At 39.0% G+C, this 19508-nt stretch overlaps 1 protein-coding gene across 8 annotated transcripts in view; it reads left to right on the forward strand.

Moving 5' to 3' along the window:
- TNFAIP8 (TNF alpha induced protein 8) overlaps positions 1 to 19081 on the forward strand; it is a 66255-nt gene extending 47174 nt beyond the window's left edge. For 3 of the 8 annotated variants that reach the window (XM_056324918.1, XM_056324921.1, XM_056324920.1), the window contains 2 exons: positions 16103 to 16305; positions 17226 to 19081. In XM_056324918.1, the coding sequence (XP_056180893.1) occupies positions 16299 to 16305; positions 17226 to 17791 (573 nt within the window). In that variant the 5' untranslated portion in view covers positions 16103 to 16298 and the 3' untranslated portion in view covers positions 17792 to 19081. Of the gene's footprint in view, positions 1 to 13246; positions 14621 to 16102; positions 16306 to 17225 lie in introns of those variants that run through there. The other 5 variants (XM_056324924.1, XM_056324922.1, XM_056324917.1 and 2 more) reach the window with 3 other exon arrangements.
- The last annotated feature ends 427 nt before the right edge of the window (positions 19082 to 19508 follow it).

The following is a 19508-nucleotide window of genomic DNA, read 5'->3' on the forward strand; positions in this document are numbered from 1 at the left end:
GACACTGAACATAAATAATCTGAAGTGGTTTACTAAAGGGGTGGTGGGTAGTTTTTCCTTTAGGTGCAAGACTGAATGTCACTCTAGAGGAGAAATTCCGATTTACCCACAGATTATGAGGTTGAGCTAGGGAATTAGTAGGTGAAGGCCTGTGACACTATGGAAGGGGTAGAGGGTACACTTGGAAAATTATAAAGTAGTTACTTTACCAGATTCTGTACATTTCAAGGCCAGAGTTAGCGATGAAAGCATAGTGGTTAATCTGCTGCATGCTAAAAAGTGAAACAAGGACAAAGCTAGAGGAAAAATATTATTTTACTGTTGTTTGTAAACAAAGTCAGAATTTTTCTATTTTCCTTAAAGCAGACATGCTCTAGTGGCCCGGGCAGCATCACTGGCCAGGAGCTAGTGAAGGGATATGTGTAAGGAGCTCTGAAATTCGGTTGCAGCTTCCAGGCATGAATCTTAGACCATGTGTTGGAAGATCAGTCTGAACAAAAAGGAGGTTTGAGGGTACAGTAATAGCATCGAACATTGCGTGTGTTCTGACAGTGAACTGGTGCTGAAGTGAGCAATACTTCACTTCCAGCTACTTTATGCAATCGAATCACAGTATTTGGAGAACATTGGGATGTCTATAAAAGTAGGTCTAATGGGTTAATATAGATTTTTTTTTTTTAAATCTGCATAACAAGATCAAAGTTCATTTTTACAGTAATAAAACCTTTACCTATGTTACAGTGAAACGCAAGGTCAGGGTCAATTTTGAATGGTGAACACCTGAAGATTTTCTTTTTTATACTTAATTGAACAAAGATAGAATCTTTGACCTCAAGTTAAATCTTACGTTTTTAGCAGGAAATGTGAGAAAAAAGACTGTACTAGAAAGACAGTCATTACCACACTGTATTTCTTACTAATTGCTGGATATGGGCTATGTAGCAGTATATCTAAGCTTTCCAGCTTGTCTTTGATCTCTGCGTGGTCTGTATTAGAACAGTAACATGAAACAGGTTTTTTTTCTTCCATCATGCTGCTTAGTAACATTAGAACAGTCTTTGTATTCATCTGCATACCACAGTGCCGTGGTAAATGTATTTGTGTGTGTTGGTGTATGTATGGCATCAATCTGTACTGCATTTACAGATTCCAAGAACTGTCATGATGTGAATAACCCTGGGATATTTTCTTGTAGTTGCTTTTGCCCTGGATGAAACAAAGAGCATGGTAAAGAAGACTGTAGCATTTCAACTGCCAGGCATAATTTCAATCTGGTGTTGCATGGTGGCATGTCATGTACCAAGGAAGGTACCAAATGGTTTCAGGCTGTTGACTCAATTCCTTTTTGAGATACGAAGGCAACGTTCTTAATGCTGTCATCTTAAAAATATGTATCAAGAATAAACCTTTTCAAATATATGATAATGCCAGTTAAAATTACTGTGGTGTTAACGAATTTTTTACATGGTATTTTTCAATAGAAGGAAATAGTAATATATGTTATGCTCCAGAAAACTTCAGCTTCATTCTACAGGTTTTATGTTGTATATTTAGAAAACAACTGGGGATAAATCTAATGTCGAAAAGGAAAAATAAAATAATAACAGGTATCAGAGTGAATGTAATACATAGCCTATGAAATGATGGATATTCTGTTACAAACCTGGAAGCAGTGCATTGCACCTTTTATTGTGCTTAGTTTTAAGTACCGTGTTTCGTGGGAGAGAGAGATCTCTGCATTCCTGCAAGTGCTCACAGCTTTTTTAGACACAATTCGTGTTTTTTAATCCGAGGGAGATTACTGAGGAATGAGCTCACCTGTTTTGTTCCTTTTAGAGTGCAGCGCAGACACAGCGGTTATAAAATCACAGAGCGCTCACTGTTTTGAGAAGTCAGTACTCCCTCCCGTAGGTAGTCATGGATTTGCTTTGACATTTTGTAGTCACCTGTCATTGTGTCAGAGTTTTCCAGGGTAGAATTGTGTTCAGTTAGATAAGAGATTTTCTGCTCTTGTGCTCCTACAGGCCACTTACTCCATCCAGAACATAGATGGGAGTCCATAATGTATGATCCTCCATCTCACTGTCTTCAAAACTAGCATTTATTAGAATCTTTTATGCTTTTGTGACAGTGAATGGAGAGATCCAAACTGTGCAAGCAAAGCATTATCCATACAAGCAACTAGTACAGTACTCCCGTATATCAGACCCGCCTTCTCTCTCACCCCGAAGACTAAAAACGTGAGCTTCCTTTGTTTCACCTGCTCTTCGCCTACCCTCCCTTGTCAAAACAACAATCTCCATAAAATATACAGACCAGTGAAACAGGGAGCTTTTGTTGAGGGTAGTCTGAAAAATTCAGTTTGGGAGCAGGAAGAATCATCTGGCCCCAGTGAATGTGTCAGAGATCTGGGTTAGTCAATTTCAGGACATCTTTATTCCTCCGATAACTTTCCTACTGCCAGTGAAGAAATTAAAAGATTACAAGGGTCATACATGTGTACACAGCTCTGTAAAGCTGAGCAACGCTTAACAATTTGGCATGTCTTGTAACGCCTTCTATAGGCTATTAGAATTGAAGACTAATAGGACAAGCTAAAGGCAACATAGATCACTTTTAGCACAGAAAAGAAGGAAAAAAAGATGTAAGCTTCTGAGACATTGGAAAGAATTACTGCTAACCAGACCCTTTAATACCATATCACATATGCATGGGGAAAGCATTGCCAGAGGTAAAAATAGTGGGGGTGGAGCAAGATGATAACACCGTAATGAGGAAGGAGCAGTGGGAAATTTTGATGAAGTATACAGGCAAGTTAGAACTGCTAGATATTTAAAATGTAGTTTGGAGGATTGTACTTTTAATGAAGCAAGATACAGGGTTTTGACAGGAATACAACTGTCGTGGTTTGTAGTACAACTGCTGCAGCTCCATCTAGATGTAGGCACTAGAATCTGTCAGTAAGAGCACTGACTTAAAGCTGTTCAAGACCATTAGACTCTGGAAGCAGCTCTGCATCTCTCCCCTTAAAAATCGAAAGAATGGTTGGTTTTATTTTCCTGGGCAAATCAGAGTAACCTTTATGATAATCTATCCGGGAATGGGTTAGGTGGCCACTCTCATTGCTTCCTCTATGGACTCAATTGAATGGGTTGAACACCTGTTTTTTGTTGTATACCATGTTTGGAAGTCAATATGGAGTAGTTGTCTTCTGCAGAACCCTTTGTACTCCATGTATTTGGCTATCTTTTCCTTGTGCAGCTGGAGCAGATGAGGAAGCTAAGCTAGGTGATAATTTGAGCAGAGGCCATGGGATAAGCACTAGCTGTAGCTGGTAGGTTACTGCAGAGAATCACTGGAACTATTAACAGGTTAATAATTTAGCTGCAATTGTTGGGTTGAATGCTAGATTGCTTTGAGAAAATTCCATTAATATAATTATACTTATGCAATCAAATATTTTAATCCATTGCAAACTTCAAGACTCATACCTTTAACTTCAAACAAGATGCAGTCCTTTGAGCTGTCTGGTCAATAGAGAGAATCATAGACTAACTGAGGCTGCAGGGAGCTTCTGGAGCTCATCAGGCACAACCTTCCACTTCAGGCAGAGCCAGCTTCGACGTTGGATCCAAATTCAAAGTTAGATGAGGTTGCTTAGGCTTTCTCCAGTCAAGTTGGTAGCGTCTGCGAGAGTGGTGGTCCCACAGTTTCTCAAGCAACATGTTCCAGTGTTTGACCACCCTTGCTACAAAGGTGGTTATTCCTAATGCTTGTGTCTGTTGCCCCCCGTTCTTTTGCTGTATATCCTCAAAAAAAGCCTGGCTCTGTCTTCTCTGTAACTATTCAGTAACAGGTTAGGTGCAGTGGTTAGGTCCACATTAGCCTTCAGGTTGAGCAAACCTAGAGCTCTCAGCCTGTCCTCGGTATCATGCACTGCAGCTCCCTAACCATCCCAGTGGCTGTCTGCTGGACTCACTTCAGTTTGTCAGCTCCTTTTTTTGGGCGATATGGTGGACTCCAAAACTGGACACAGTACTCCACATATGCAAAGATAGTACTTTGTTTTGAAATTCTGTCAGTCTTTTCCATCATGCAGAATTGATTGTTGCACTGGAGACTTAGTTTCCCTGCCTTCCTTCCATTTATCAGTGGATGACAGCATGTGCTATATTATAGTACTTCTTAGACCCTTGGGTTATTTTTTTAAGGAATTTGCAAACTTTGCACTGTCATAAATGAGAGAGACTTTAGAGATCAGGGAGGAAAAGTCAGTGAATTCTGGAGAATCAAAAGAAATATCTGGGTAAGGGAAGGGCCTTGCACCTCCATTTCAAAAGGCTGTATTCTGTGTCAGGATTCTTTCTAAGTGTAGCAACGGGCCAAATCAATGGCTTCTAAGAATAATGAGATGTGCCAGGGCTAACATAAGGAAAATGTAACGCTCAAATACTAATTGTAATTTGTAATTTTTATTCAACAGCATACATCTTTCCTTTAATCAGTAATGATTTATCATTTGGTCAAGTCTTCTGTCAAATGTAACAGTTTCATAAGTGTTCTTAAATACTGCTTTTTGAGAAGCAAATTACTTCCCCTCTCCACTCTCTCCTCATGCATTTAAAGTCTCTATAAACACATTTGGGTAATAATTAAAGCAAATTAAAACTGTATTGCAGGTGTTATTTCAACCTTCTGGAGCAATTTTTTCTTACAATTAGATTGCAAAATGTGGTAAGAGGAGAACATATCATAAAGAGGTGTGAAAGAGCTACTGATTTTTCTGCTACTTTATGAAACAACTTCTGTTTTTCTGTACCTCACACTCAATAGAAGAAGTAGTGTTTCATCAGTTTCAGAAGAGAACAGTTTCATCAATTTCATAATGGCGTTAAAGCCAGAATGACTTGTTTTTCATGTTTAAGGCTTAATTTTTCATGTTTGCATATTAGGTAGATACTTCGTAGATCCGGTGGTAGCACTGTCAGTAGTAACAGTTGCTGTATATAACTCTGTGAAAGATTTTGAGTGCTTTGACTGTTTCTGCATTAATAAATAGCACCAATCTGATTGTTAGTCATACACGCATTGACCTTAACTTTTTTTTTTTTTGTATTGTGGGAAATCTGGAAGTTACAGGTTTTCATGTTTTCTCTGTCTGCATCTGTGGTTTTTAATGGTAGGTGTACACTTTTGTGGATGCATCTCCATCATGACAACTGAATACACTGTGGGTTAGCGGTGTAAATGCAACTGCCAGCAACTTGGTAATTTTAACCAGAACATCAGCAAAAGCACAAGCCTTAAATCTGCTGTCAGTTGTACACAGTCTTGTTTTGAGTGACGAGGAGAGAAACTGGGAAAGCTGTACTTTGAGAGTTTCATTCTACATTAATCTGTTTGGGATGTTTTTTCATGCATTTTGTTTTTCTTCATAAGATTCCCTGCCTGGTTTGGGGTCTGGTTTGATTCAGTTTCATCATGTGATTCTGTGTCGCACTTCTTTTTTGTGGTTCATTTCTAGTGCTTGGCTGGCTAGCAGTGAGAAGTAGAGAGCCTGCGTTTCTGCATGGCGTGGCAGATTCAGGCTGGGGAACTTGGGATCCAAAATCTTCACCACAGATCTGTTTCAGCAGAAGCAATGTAGAGGACTGAATAGACACTGTATAAACTAATGTATTTTTCCCTACCTTTTGCTGAATTCAGTATTGATATTTGTAACTATACAGATCAGTAATGAAAGATCAAATAGTCTGTTTTGCATTGCAATGGAGGAAACCTGCACTTCAGTTTGACATACGATATACAAATGCTAGGGTCTCTGCAGAGGGTCCTGTTCCTGCTGGCAGTTTACAATAATGAGGCTATAATGCTGTAAAGTGGCAGTTAGCATTTAGTTTATTTGAGAGCATTTATCCTTGAAAGGTTTGTAATTTGAAATCCAGGGACATACTCTGAGATGTATTTTGCATATCTATGAAGGTCAGTACTGGCAGGTTTCTCTAAGGCATTGGTAGCTGACTGGTGATTTCAGTGGACCTCTAAGAATGTGCTACCCTCAAGTCTTGATCCCAAAATGTTTACGTTTCACTTCATACAGGAATTAACAAAGCACTGAATCACTGCATGCACAGACAAGCTTCCACTTAATTAACTTCATTAAGGTGTGTAGAAAACTTTGACTTTGAAAAATGCAGAAATTCCATTGGTTTAAAACTTAAAGCTTTTGCTTTTACTATGTCCACCTTATGAAACTCCCCTACAAAGATAATTTTATTTATAGAAGGAAGAAAATTTTGCTTTAATATTCGCAAAAGCAAGTACACGACACTTGAGAACATTTCAGCTACTGATTCGAAGGGCTGCTTTTTCCTATGGGCAAAAGAGGAAATGAATGAATATTCCTGTTCACTTAAAAAAAAATTGTAATAAAAATATTCCCTTAGAAGTAGTGATTTAGACTTTACTTCAGAAACTAACAAAGAACGTGAAACAATGAATTGTGAGTTTGAGCAGCTGTGAACAGAAATAGTGGGTACTTCAGGAAGGGGTAAGAATAAAGTTCGGCTGTGATGTCTACATCTGTGGTAAGATGTCTTTGCCAAGCCCACAGCTTTGTCTTCGATGCTGGAGATCAGAGATTTAGAAGTCTGTAATGCAAGGTGTTATGTTTAAACTAACCTTTCTTTGCAACAAGCAGTTGTTTTTTTGTAGTCAATGGGAAGAGACGTAAATTGTGGTGGATTTTGATCAATGCGTTTTGGCTTGTTACGTAATGCCGTGCGGTATGGGAGATGAGGGTAGCAGTATCATGGCGGGGTGAAAAGAAGCTGTTATTTTTATTTCAGTGCAGAATTGGTGGTGTTTAACCACCTAAGGCCTTTCATTCTCCGAGTTCAATTCTGCATTCCCTCCTTCTTACTTGTTGGTTAATAATCATGAAAATCTCAAGCAAAACAACCTTTCCTGGTGGTGAAATCCCTTCATAGCTGATCAGTGCTGTTCGTCACCTACTTAAAAATGCCATTTGATGCCAGTGTACAGTACAGAAGCCAGACATTTAAATTCTGCAGTAGTCAACGGCTGTAAAAAAAGTACATTCAATCTCCGGCGCCATGCCCTAGGGAGTGAACTACAAAATAGATGCAGGTTTTACAGAATCACAGAACAGTTGAGGCTGAAAGGGACCTCTGGAGGCTATCTAGTTTTAGTCAGTCAATATATTTGCAACATTTACAATTAAATAGGTTTGCTAGTGCTCTGCTAAATATCAAATTTCTGTTTCCGACTAATACTACTTCCTGACATAAAAGAAAGTAACAGTGTCACACATAATGTTTAACAAGAAGATACAATTTATAAGAACAAGTTGCTAACATTAGTAAAAGACCTGTTTTTTTCTCTTATGCTTTAAATTCTACTAGGATTTAATGACATCAGTGAAAGCAAAACCAAACTCTTAAGGCACATGGGGAGGTGGACCTGTGCTTTGACAGTCTTAGTTTATGCTTGAGAGTTTAGATGTTGTTAAGGCAAAGATTTTAAAGGTGGGGTTTTTTTTTCCAAGTAAGTGTTACAGAAGTACTTTGCATACTTTATCAGATGTTCTGAGCATTGGTTTCAAATTGGAGATGCAAGGAATAAAGCAAACCAAGTAAAACAAACAGGAGTCAACGCAAAGCCTGCAAAAGATAGGTTGTGCATTTGAGCCCTGGGGAGCCTGTTCTGAACTGACAGCAAAGGGGGTAAGGGAATGAAGGAGATAAAATACTCTCAGCTTACATTCTGGCTTTTGTGTGAACCAGTGTGGCCAGCAGGACCAGGGCAGTGACCGTCCCCCTGCACTGGGCACTGCTGAGGCCGCCCCTCGAACCCTGTGTTCAGGTCTGGGCCCCTCTCTGCAAGAGGGACGTAGAGGGGCTGCAGCGTGTCCAGAGACGGGCAGCGGGGCTGGGGAAGGGGCTGGGGCACAGGGCTGATGAGGAGCGGCTGAGGGGGCTGGGGGTGTTTAGCCTGGAGGAGACTTCAGAGGGACCTTACTGCTCCCTACAGCTCCCTGCAAGGAGGCTGTAGGCAGGTGGGGGTCGGTCTCTTCTCCCAGATAAGTAGGAACAGGACAAGAGGAAGTGGCCTCAAGTTATGCCAGGGGAGTTTAGATTGGATATTATGAAAAATTTATTTATGGAAGGGGTGGTCAAGCACTGGAACAGGCTGCCCAGGCAGGTGGTGGAATCACCATCTCTGGAGGTGTTTCAAAAAGGCATAGATGTGGTGCTTGGGGACATGGTTTAGTGGTGGACTTGGCAGTCCTGGGTTAATGGTTGGACCTGGTGATCTCAAAGGTCTTTTCCAACATAAATGATTCTCTTATTCTATGATTTCATTGCTGGAAGTTTGCATGAAAGTCCTGGTAGATGTACTATGGATACAGAGGGAACAGGCTGCAGCTACTAAATACTGGGGGGGGCGGGCAGGGATTAAAACATAGAGGGTGCTTTATTTTGCCCTTTGTGGAAAAGGAAAATAAGGGAAATGCATGTTAGCAGTGGCAGCGGAAAAGACCACTATGGCCACCAAGTGTAGTCCTCCATAATCACAGGTATCATGACTGACTGGTGGAGAAGAGTAGACAAAGCATATATTGTATGTACAGTCATGCATGTAATGCCAGAAAACTTACCCTTCATGCTATAAAACAGGAAGGCAGGGAGTGAAAAATTTACAAACTGCAAGAGAGATAAAGGGTGTCACTAGCGTCCCAGGCCAGAAGAACAGTCAGTATCTGATAAGTAAAATTCTTAGATGGCATATTTTCTTGTTTTTTAGAATCTGTTTCAGTGTTGATACTGAAAAAAGAATATACTAACCAGACACCTGAGACTTGAGTGTCCTGGGAATGATTACTGGTTTTTTTTGTCTATCTGGCCTGTAGCTGTGGCAGTCTTCACCATCTCAGAGGTTTCTTTGGAAAGACAGAAATCAAATTATGTGCCTGTGGGGCACGTGTCACTTAGTGTCTCAGGGCAACCAGTGGAAGATACAAGACTAAAATATATATAAACAAAATGTAAGCTAGAAATCCAGCCTTTTTTCAACATTAAAATGAAAGAGGGATACTGGGGGACTCCCATGCCATCTGCAAGAAACAGACAGGGTGGCGTACAGGTCAACATTGAGAACAGAGAAGCCCAACTAGAAATGCATGGAAAACATTATTTTCGAAGCCTTTGCAAGATTATTCACAAACCTGTCATGTGAACTCTCTGAAGCCTCTGCTGTGGCTTCCTTTACATGCTATTGAAAATATATGCCCTTTGCATTTTGACAGTCAGGTTTTCTACCCGATGCTTGTAAATTGAGTTCCCCGTTCCTCTCCTGCCAGATTGCCATCTTGTCCCGACCTTCCAGTGAATTATATTTTTGCTACATATAACTTAAACTTCCTCTTAACTTCCTCTCCTGCCCCTTTGTCAAATTCAAGTCTCTGCAGTAGATTCAAAGTTCCCCAGGGCTGCTGGTCTCAGGACTTTCCCTTCTGCATTAAAGCCAGACGCTCTCCTGTTACACTCTAGTTCCTGTGTCTATAGTTAAGCGTTTTTTGTGAGAAGGCATTCTTTTTGCCAGGGTGGTTGTAAGAGCAATTAAATGCCTTTTTTAAAACTTTAACTTTTGATAAAACATTCAGTTCTAATGACCATATTATTTTATTGGAAGTGCCACTTGGGTTAGTAAGCTTGGCACTGTTGCCTTGCTGCAGTTTGGTACGTGTTTCTGCAGGCTGGATTAAAAAAACCCAAAACAGTACCTGTGCCATTTGCTCGATAAGAAGGACCTAATGATGCTTTATTTCCTATGAAAAGATTTGTGCAGTATTACTGTTGAGCGTGCAAGGACACCTGGTAGATACAGAGGAACTTGATATAACCCTGAAATAGCCAAAACTGAAATACACAGGCTGGGTGTTTAATACCACAGCACCTGTTGTTACATTCCAGCAAGGATAACAAATGGTGGCAAAGGAGTGAAATACCAAATTAAGTTCATGACCCCTCTCTGTGTGACTGTCATTTTCTCTGTTTAATGTCCAGCATATTTTAAATTCTGCTTCTCTTAAGAGCAATCATCAGAAGTTAATCTGATGTTTTTTCTTCTTGTTAAAGCTGCACTGTTCATTAAAATACATGCAGAAGCTCTAGGAAAAATGGCTTTTAAGAAAGCTTTTAATATTTCTAAATCAGCTACAGTATATGTATCATGTGATACACAGGGTGACTGTGGGAAGCACAGGCATGCAAAACCAGAATAACTTGTTGGCACAGACTGCTCTCATGGGACTGCAAAACTCTGCACATACATTCAAGTTGGATATAGCATCTTTCCTTGCCACACTACCCAGCCTTAACCTCTAGGTACTTTCTTTGGCAATTCTTCTCACCTCTTGATCAAAAAAGTATTTTGTTTTCCATTTTCTCATGGTTTGTTTTTGGTTTTGCAGCTAGAATGTGGGTCATCTTTTGCCATTGGTCAAATTTTGGACATTTTAGTACAATAAAGCTAGGATTAAATAGCAAAATCAGGAAGCATATATAACAATCTATGTGTTTTGCAAACCTACAGGCAATTACTTCTTCAGCACTTAATCTTGACTCGATCCCACAGGTGTTTGCTAGTTTTTCTTTTTTCTTGCCCATGTTCTTGCTGGTGAATGTATGCAGTATGATTACAGATTAGACATGCAGTGGATTTCAAAAAAATGCTTGATTAGCCAGATTTTTTCCAAAAATTGATTAAGTGTTGCTTCAGAGTGACTTGCAGCCTCAGAGCCGACTTCCAAATTCAGTCAGCCTGCTCATGCAATATTTGCTATGCATTAGGTGTGGCTTCAGATTGGGTATTTTTTCTTTTGAAGGTCTTCCAGTGTGAATGTTAAAATTGGTACACATTGTTTGATGTATTAACATTCTCATAGTATGCTCAGTTTGTAAAGGTTACGGTGAGTGAGAATTTAGTACAATTTACTTGTGCTCATTAAGAGAACTGTAGGCAAAGGTTACTTACCTTTATGAATGAATGCTTTGTATGCACTGAAAATTTGTTTCAACTGTTTTCTGGTTAAAATTGATACTGATATATAAATTGCCCTTTTTTAAAAACAAGGTGCCAAATAAAATATTTGCTCTTCAAATAAGGAACATGTGTACCAGACTCAAAAAAGTAGAGATGTTATGTGTAAGAATTAAGTACTGTATAGGGCCCTTGTTTGTTGGGTTGGGTTTTTTTCTACTTCTGCTGTTTGCCCTCTGGGTTTTCCACTGCCTGATCATGCTTGCCTGTGCTATCTGCCTTGTTGCAGTCCTTTTCACAATAAACTCTGTGGCTGGTCTCTTCTAACCCCTGCCATCAGTCAGCTTAGAAATTGCAATCCCAGTGTCTGAGGCTGAAGAGTGAAAGCTGTCAGAGCACTGTCTGGTCTTGCAGGTCTGGTACAACCTTCAGTTTTCATCAGCTTTTGAAAAGCCAACAAGTGAACAGATGCTTGCAAACGCAGAGACTGGCCAGTATGCTGAAGTGGCTGTCTGGGGACTGCTGTGTTTTTGGAATGATTTCTACATTGCATCTACTGTATCTGTGCTTTTAGAAAATGTAAATGTGTAATGCATCTTTCACCCAGGAAACTTTGAAGCACATGGATAAGAATCACAACACTGACTCTTCTGTTTAAAAAAAACCAACAAAACACACCACCAAAAAATGTTCTTTGAAACTGTGACTCACTCAGGTGGTTATTAAGAAGCAGCTACAAATCATGGTGGCAGCTAGAAAAATCAGCTTACCTTATTCATATCTGAAGAATTCATAGTCTATGTCCTATCGCTCGTTTTTTTTAAATCTTATTGTCACATAATAAGCACATTATGAAAATTGTTACAGCTCTGGTAATAGGCATATGACTCTATTTTAACTGCCTGTTCTGTGCTTCAGGACTTGTTCATTCACTGATGCTAGCTCTTGCAGTTTACCACCATTGGAGCTTTACCTTACTGAAGTCATGTGTTTATACATGAAGTCATATATTTATACACCTCAGCTTACTTACTTTTTTTGAGGTTTCTGGTCTTTATCATTCCTGAAAACAGGGGTAGCTCTGTAGAGACCCAGAAAGCAGAAGGCACAAGAAACAGTAAAAATTCAGTGATTATTTTTTTTTTTTTTTAATCCCTTGATATCTAGTTGATCTAATGACTTTGGAGGTGTATGACTCATGGTCACATACACTCAGAGAGAATAGCGCTGTCAAGTAAGCTTGATTTCAAGTTGCCTCCCTCAGGGAAATGATGCTTTCTCACTCCAGGAGTCTGACTGAACATGGAATTCATATGGCATGCGCGGGCTTTCAGCTGTTGTTCTCACCCACGGCCTGTAGAGAGGCAAACACACTTGTCCACACAGGATGCCTGGCAGGAAATGCGTTGCCACATTTCTCAAAAGCTACACGATACAGTCTTTTAAATGTTGCCTGAAGTGCTGTTGCTGCTCTTACCTCATAATCCCATGCAAGTGTCCTTTGTGCCTTGCCCAAAAAATCCTGTCATTTTTGGACCTTGCGCTCCCACGTACTGGTGCAGTACATGGTGTGCCAATCACTAAAATGAGAACTGGGTCACATGCAGCAGTGATTATTAATTGCTTCACAGTACATTTTCTGTTCCACAGGGACTGTTGTATCAACATACCAGGTACGTACACTAGAAATGCAACTCATGTCAGAAGGCTCAATTCTTGACTTGCCTGTGGAATGGAAGTTTTTACTGGGTGGTTTTTTCCTGGTCTTTCTGTATTACAACAAGCTTAAAAACAGTCAGTGACTCAAATATTCATTGTCAACGTACATGAGTTTGAATACACTCAACGGCAAGTGATGTTGAATCTACCATCAACTGTTATCTCGTGGAAGAAACACTCTGCCTTGATTTAAGGCAGTGAAATCATCTGAATCAACTTTTTTTCTTTTCCAAATACTTTTTTAGATCAAACAGAACCAAGATACAGGTGGTTTGGTAATAGGCATTTGCCTGAATACAATGGGAGGTGTACTAGCTTCCATGTCAGGGAAAAGTCAGCATCACAGCCTTAAGTAGTAGCGTTCTTGTACTTCTGTACCAGTCTGCTGAGAGTTTATTAACCCACAATTCTCAATTTTCACCAGAAGTTTATATTTCCACCACAGTTTTAAGGAAACTTAAAAAACACGTCAGGTAAAATATTTTGAGGAAAACACATCCGGAATGCTACATGCCCAATATTTATTGACTTCAACATGCAAGATACTGATGTTAAGCACCCTGCTGTTGGTTGCAAAAATTAAAAGTTTCAGAATTAATGACCTCCCAGCTTTCACAGGAGGCAGTCTCTAGCAACTTGTTCACTCCTCTGTACCATAAATCAGAAGACTTTGCAGATGTGCCCATTATCGCTAAGATCCTGTATATTTTGAAGTAAAGGAGGCAAAGTTTCCTCTGAGAGCCTTTCGCCTTGGACTGCACTCCCCTGTGGAGGGCAGCTCTACTGAAGATAGTCATGTTTATTTGTTTACATTGGACAAAAAATGACATCCCATTGATTTCAAAGGGGTATTTTTTGATGAAACACTTTTTAAAAGTGAAGTGTAAAACTGCACAAGAAAGAAATAGGAAATGTAAAGAGCGGTCATGAGGAAAAACTATCTGTGAGATAATGAAAATTAGTGGGATTACCTGCTTTCATTCTGGGTCTACTGCAGGCCACCAGAGAAGTGGCACGATTTGAGTTTAACGTGCAACGATAGGACCTGTCAGCACAATAGGTGTGGTCAGAGGTTTGTACATGCTGGCCAGCTACTGTGGTCACTCTTAAAAACTGACTGCGTACAGTCAACCCTAAGCAAATGAGGCTGGTTTAAGTAGTTCTCTGCATGTGGATTTACAGCCTTATTTTTTAGGTGCTCCGATCTGAAATTGTAGTTTGAAAGGTTTGAAAGGGGGTTCTGGGCTGTGCTCACGTTGGGAACAGGGGGCTGGTGACAGGTGCAGCCAGTGGCCACCCCTCCCCAGCACCCTGTGATCCATGAATCAGGCATCTTTGATACATGCAAGTGTCTGCATTTGCAGATACCAGGTTAATGTTTTAACCTCTTCTTGACACATCCCTTGCTCTTCCGAGCCACAGGACCTCCTTCTCCGCCATTTCTGCTAATTGTCCCGGCTGTCAGTTAGCAGTAACAGCTATTGGTGTTGCACTAGCTTGCTCAGCAGCGCAATTTCCTTTCAGCTCTCTTTTCAAGGAAGTGAAACCACTACGATGTATTTTTGCATTCTGAGGTACCAAAGCAGCATGAAGCACTGCAGGCGGGAGAGAAAGGTAGCTGAGAAGAGCTTCTGTTATGGTGAGGGGCAGAACCCCACGTTCACTCTGTGATAGCTTCTGACAGCATTTCAAAGCACATCATAAAGTGTGTGCTGGATTTAGCAGAATAAATAAGCCTCACACCTGAATAATAATTTAGCAGAATAAATAGACCTCAGCTGTTTTGCCTCTCTTTCTCCTGTGAGCGTTAACAATTGCAATTCCTTTTGATGAACAAGTAAGTAATAATTTTATTCATTTTTAAAGAAGTATGTATGTTCAGTCTGAAGGAGCTCCATAATCTTACTGATTAAACTCAGTTTTATTTAAGCAATTGACTGAAATACATTTTAGGTTTTTCTGCTGTTGATAATGAGGAAAAATTCTGATCATAAAATACACATTCCTTTTTGGATTGACTGAAATGCTCAAGTATGAAATGTACGTATTTAGCGACTGAATTAGAACTCATGTAGCAATATAGGGAAAATGAGGGTGACCTCTGGTGTAGATAGAAAATAGCCCATGCTGTGTAGTCCCAAATATTGGGACAGTTTTTAGAGACATACCGTTGAGTTTTAACACCTCTTGTAAGTGAACAGTTCCTGTTTTGCTTAGCGATGGTAATTAGATGTGGAGCTCTGCTTTGTCAAATGTTAAATTACATAATGTAAGGAGGTTTTGTTGAAAAACTGTAAAACTTTTAGAAAACTGTCATCATGTTTTCAGTTTCTTGAATTTGATACTTTGCAGGCTGTTACTTGTAAATTGTTAGAACCGTAGCTTGCATGACTCAGGAGGCAGGTTGCAGATTTCTGTTCAATTACAGTGGAGCTTCTGTGTGATACAGTTAGCACTTTATAAGAACATGTGCAGAACATTTTAAAATACGTATATATTGTAGGGGGGGGGTCTTTGCAGATTTATGGAAGGTACTTTGAAACAACTACTGCTATTAGTATGAACATCTGTATAACTTTGTGGACTGTCAGAAAGAAGATATCATGAGCAATTAGTAAATTGGAAGGCTTTGAGAAATAAAAGTTATGAAAGAACTATCAATATGCCTGTTTTGGAGGGAAAAAGCTTTTGTTCATCTATAGATTTTTGTAAAGCATTGGCAGTTGAGTTCTAGTATTTGACCACCCTTTGAAATACTTTGTTTTATTTGAATGGTAACAGTTGCAGGTTTATGTTTAAAAACACAAAAAGTGAATCAAGTATTTTCAGTTCTGATTGACTACTTAGCATCTTCAACGGCTTCCTGTATCTTTGTGGTTGAGAAACATGCCAGTCTTGTGATCTTGAGTGCTTTGCCCAAGATAGTTAACAATGGGTTCTTTGGTTTTTGAGTGTCCTCATGTAGTAAAGATTTTAAAAAATGTACTCAAACACTTCATGCTTCAAAACAAAATGCATGTATGCACTGAAAGTCTTTAGAAATAAATCCGCTTGAAAGTTTCTGAGGTAACAAAAAAGGAGCTTGTTGTTAAGTTTGTCAAAGCTATTTTTAAAGAAAAAAATACAGATTTGTTTTACATGTCCTGAAAGACAAGTTCCTTCTATTTGCTGGAACCCTAGAGGCACCCTGTGTCTCAACACGCCCAGCTGCCCAAATACAAACAGTTAGGAGAAAACCTTTTCCAAATTCAGGGGCTAACTGTTTGGCATCTGCATAGTTTTATGTTTTTATTAAAAGAAAAAAAAATGATGTTTCCAGGCGCTATGTTTTCAAAGCAAACCCTCCATATGTGAAGTAGATGTAAGCAGATGAAGCTGGAGGCTCCAGGAAAGCTGCAGTATAAAGGCAGCCATCTCCCACACCATTCAACCCCAAATATGAATTCACATGTGCCCTAGTGGAGAAGGAGCTGCAAAAGGAATGTGCTGTAAATAGTTGACACTGGCAACAGAACATGAGTGGTAACATTTCACAAAACAAGCTTCTGAAAGAACGTTCTGGGTCTTTTAAGTATTTAAAGAAATTACAAACTGGTCATTGGGTATATTGGTGCAAGCAAGCATAGTCTGGGAGGTGGAAATCTTTTCTAGGATCTACTTTATTGGTCTAATAAAAGGTCTAAAGGAGGATTTCTGTATAAGGTTATGCTAGCAAGTGTTAGGGCAGTACCTAGACTGTTCATTTTTGGCTATTTCTGCATTGAGTATAGGACATAGTGTTACTTTATACGTGCTTTCTTTCTGAAACGTAGCTTCTTTACATTGCATCCAGAGAATCTCGGTATTGTTTGCTGACAAAGGATTTTTGTGTTTGTATTATATTTTTAACATATATCTGTACATATGTAGAAATAGATAGATAAAAATATAATAGATATGTAGGATCTGAATTAAATCATGTAAAATGCTAATAAGGAAAAAATCTTACAATAGTTGATTCACTGAATTACTGTCTCTAATGGAGTAGCAGTGGTAATTGACATGACATTGGGATAGTCATGGCTTCAGATTTTGTTATGAATATGAGAATCAGATCAGACTTAAAACTCATTTGATCAAATATGGCAGGTTTATTCCCTCAATTTGAAATCACATGAATCCATACATAGGATATAAATACACAAAAAATATTTTTTAACATGTTCTATCTCATTATGTGTTTTCTCAGAAGTAAAACGCTCTAAAAGAATGTAAACCTAAAGACAACAGAATTTTGGGGATTGGAAAGATGGGGGTTTCTGCAACTATGTACATAAGTTTTGCATTACTTTTGTGCACTTAGTAGGACTAATACAAACAGATAGACATGCAAATATTCCTGAATTTACTGTCCATAATATGTCTAATATGAAGTATTGACTGCATACCTTTCCCCTCCGCAGTGGCCACAGATGTCTTCAACTCCAAAAGTCTGGCCATTCAGGCCCAGAAGAAGATCCTTGGAAAAATGGTGTCCAAATCAATAGCAACTACTTTGATCGATGATACAAGCAGTGATGTTTTAGATGAGCTCTACAGAGTGACAAAGGAATATACACAAAATAAAAAGGAAGCGGAGAAGATCATCAAAAACCTCATTAAAATAGTCCTGAAGTTGGCAATTCTCTACAGGAACAACCAATTTAATCATGATGAAATAGCGTTGATGGAGAAATTCAAGAAGAAAGTTCATCAGCTGGCTAAGACTGTGGTCAGTTTCCATCAGGTGGATTATACCTTCGACAGGAATTTTTTGTCCAAACTGTTGAACGATTGTAGAGAGCTACTTCATGAAATCATTCAGCGTCACCTAACTGCGAAGTCACATGGACGCATCAACAACGTGTTTGATCACTTCTCTGATTGTGAATTTTTGGCTGCCTTGTACAATCCTTTTGGACCTTATAAACTCCATTTGCAGAAACTTTGTGATGGTGTCAACAAAATGCTAGATGAGGGGAACATATAAGTATGCCTGTGCATTATTTGTAGATGGCACACTGTTGATTTATGAAGGAATAAGGGAGCATGCAAAAAAGGTTTTTTACATTATGAGAAATATTTCCAAAATATCTTTTATTAAATTGATTCCTTATTATGACCTATATGCACAGTCCATCTGGAAGAAAGGCTGCACATGACTTTTTTTACTGTGCTTTTCCTATAGAAACAGCTGAATAAAGAATAAAACAGAATAGTCCAAATAGAGTAACAGTCTGCAAGATAGATACACAGAACAATATGCTGTCAGACAATCCACATCTTTCATAGATGTACAGCATTATTTCTAAACTAACAGAGTCCACTAATGTTAGTAAGAGACTATCATGGTGATGGTACACTCTATAATTTCTTTATATGTGAAGTATGTATATTTGATTGATTTGTAGTCTTTTATGCTCTCTGCACAGATCATAGCTTCCTAGTGTTGCTCTTACGAAGCAGTCAGTTCTAAATATTATCAGTGATGCTGTCATGTGGAGTCTTCACAGCCTTGTTCATCTCTGGCTCGGTGGTGTCTCCTGTCTGCAAGGGAGAATCTGCCAGAGATCCTTATAGGCCCGCACAGATGCTTGCTTCTTTGATATTATGGGGATATTTGAGGAATAAGCTACAGTAAAATAGCCTAACTGGGGAAGAGTGTTCCCTAGAAACCACCTGTGGTACATAATTTTAACTCTGCCTATGATAAAGTAAACCATAGTGACTTATCTGTGCAATTCCTTAAGATACTAAGAATACTGCTAGTAGAATAGAATCAGTCTTTTGGGTTGGAAGGGTCACAATTCTTTTTTGGAAAGGTGTGAGTCAGTATATTTTATATACTAGGCTGATGTGTATGATGATGTGAATTCAGAAAGCTTGATCATCTGAAAATAAATTCCAAGCTTATTTGCTTTGTGTACAATGAAACTAGAAACAGAAATTAGTTTTATTGTTGTGTTAGATACTATTTAACTAATGGAAAAATGGAATCTTGAATAATCTTTTTTTCTTCTTTTCTCCTCTCCTACATTTCATCCTTCTTTTTCTCCCTCATCTTCTCCCTGTCTTACCTTTGGGGGATAAAAAAAAAAAATGTGACTTTCTAGACACTGTAATGTACTTAAAAGCATGAAGTTGATACATTTCAAATACCAGAAGGCTTTTTGTTAGGAAGCATATAAAGAATTTGCTGTTTATTTAATTGCCAGTGTTCTTGCTGTTTGCTGTGTCCTTTTGTTTTAATAAGTAAACCAAAGAATATTTGCACTCTGAACTTTTCATGCCTTTTTTTTTCCCCTTGTTGCATTTTAAATTATGAAAAGCAAACTGGGCCTGTGCAGGCAATGAAAGCATTGCAGCCTCTGACATATGGCTTAAGCATTACTTGTGATTTTTTGAGAGAGAAAATTCACTTTTATTCATGTATGTTTGGTCACTAGGCTCTGAATATTCCCAGGAAGGTGCCAGAAAGGTGCCAGAGAAATGTGTGTTCAAAATGTCAACTCATTTTATACAAGCCACTAGTGTCCAGCAGAGAGACAAGGTTAATGTACTACTAGGCTGGAACAACTGGGAATGTAAGGATAGTACACTGGAACTTGCCAAGAAACAGATTATTAGCTTGACATCTGAAGGAATACCATTTTAAGATCCCTTCCCTATGTTTTACTTAAAACAGTAAATATGTTGTACTTTTGTCC

Source organism: Falco biarmicus, chromosome Z, assembly GCF_023638135.1.
Source record: "Falco biarmicus isolate bFalBia1 chromosome Z, bFalBia1.pri, whole genome shotgun sequence".
NCBI lineage: Eukaryota > Metazoa > Chordata > Aves > Falconiformes > Falconidae > Falco > Falco biarmicus.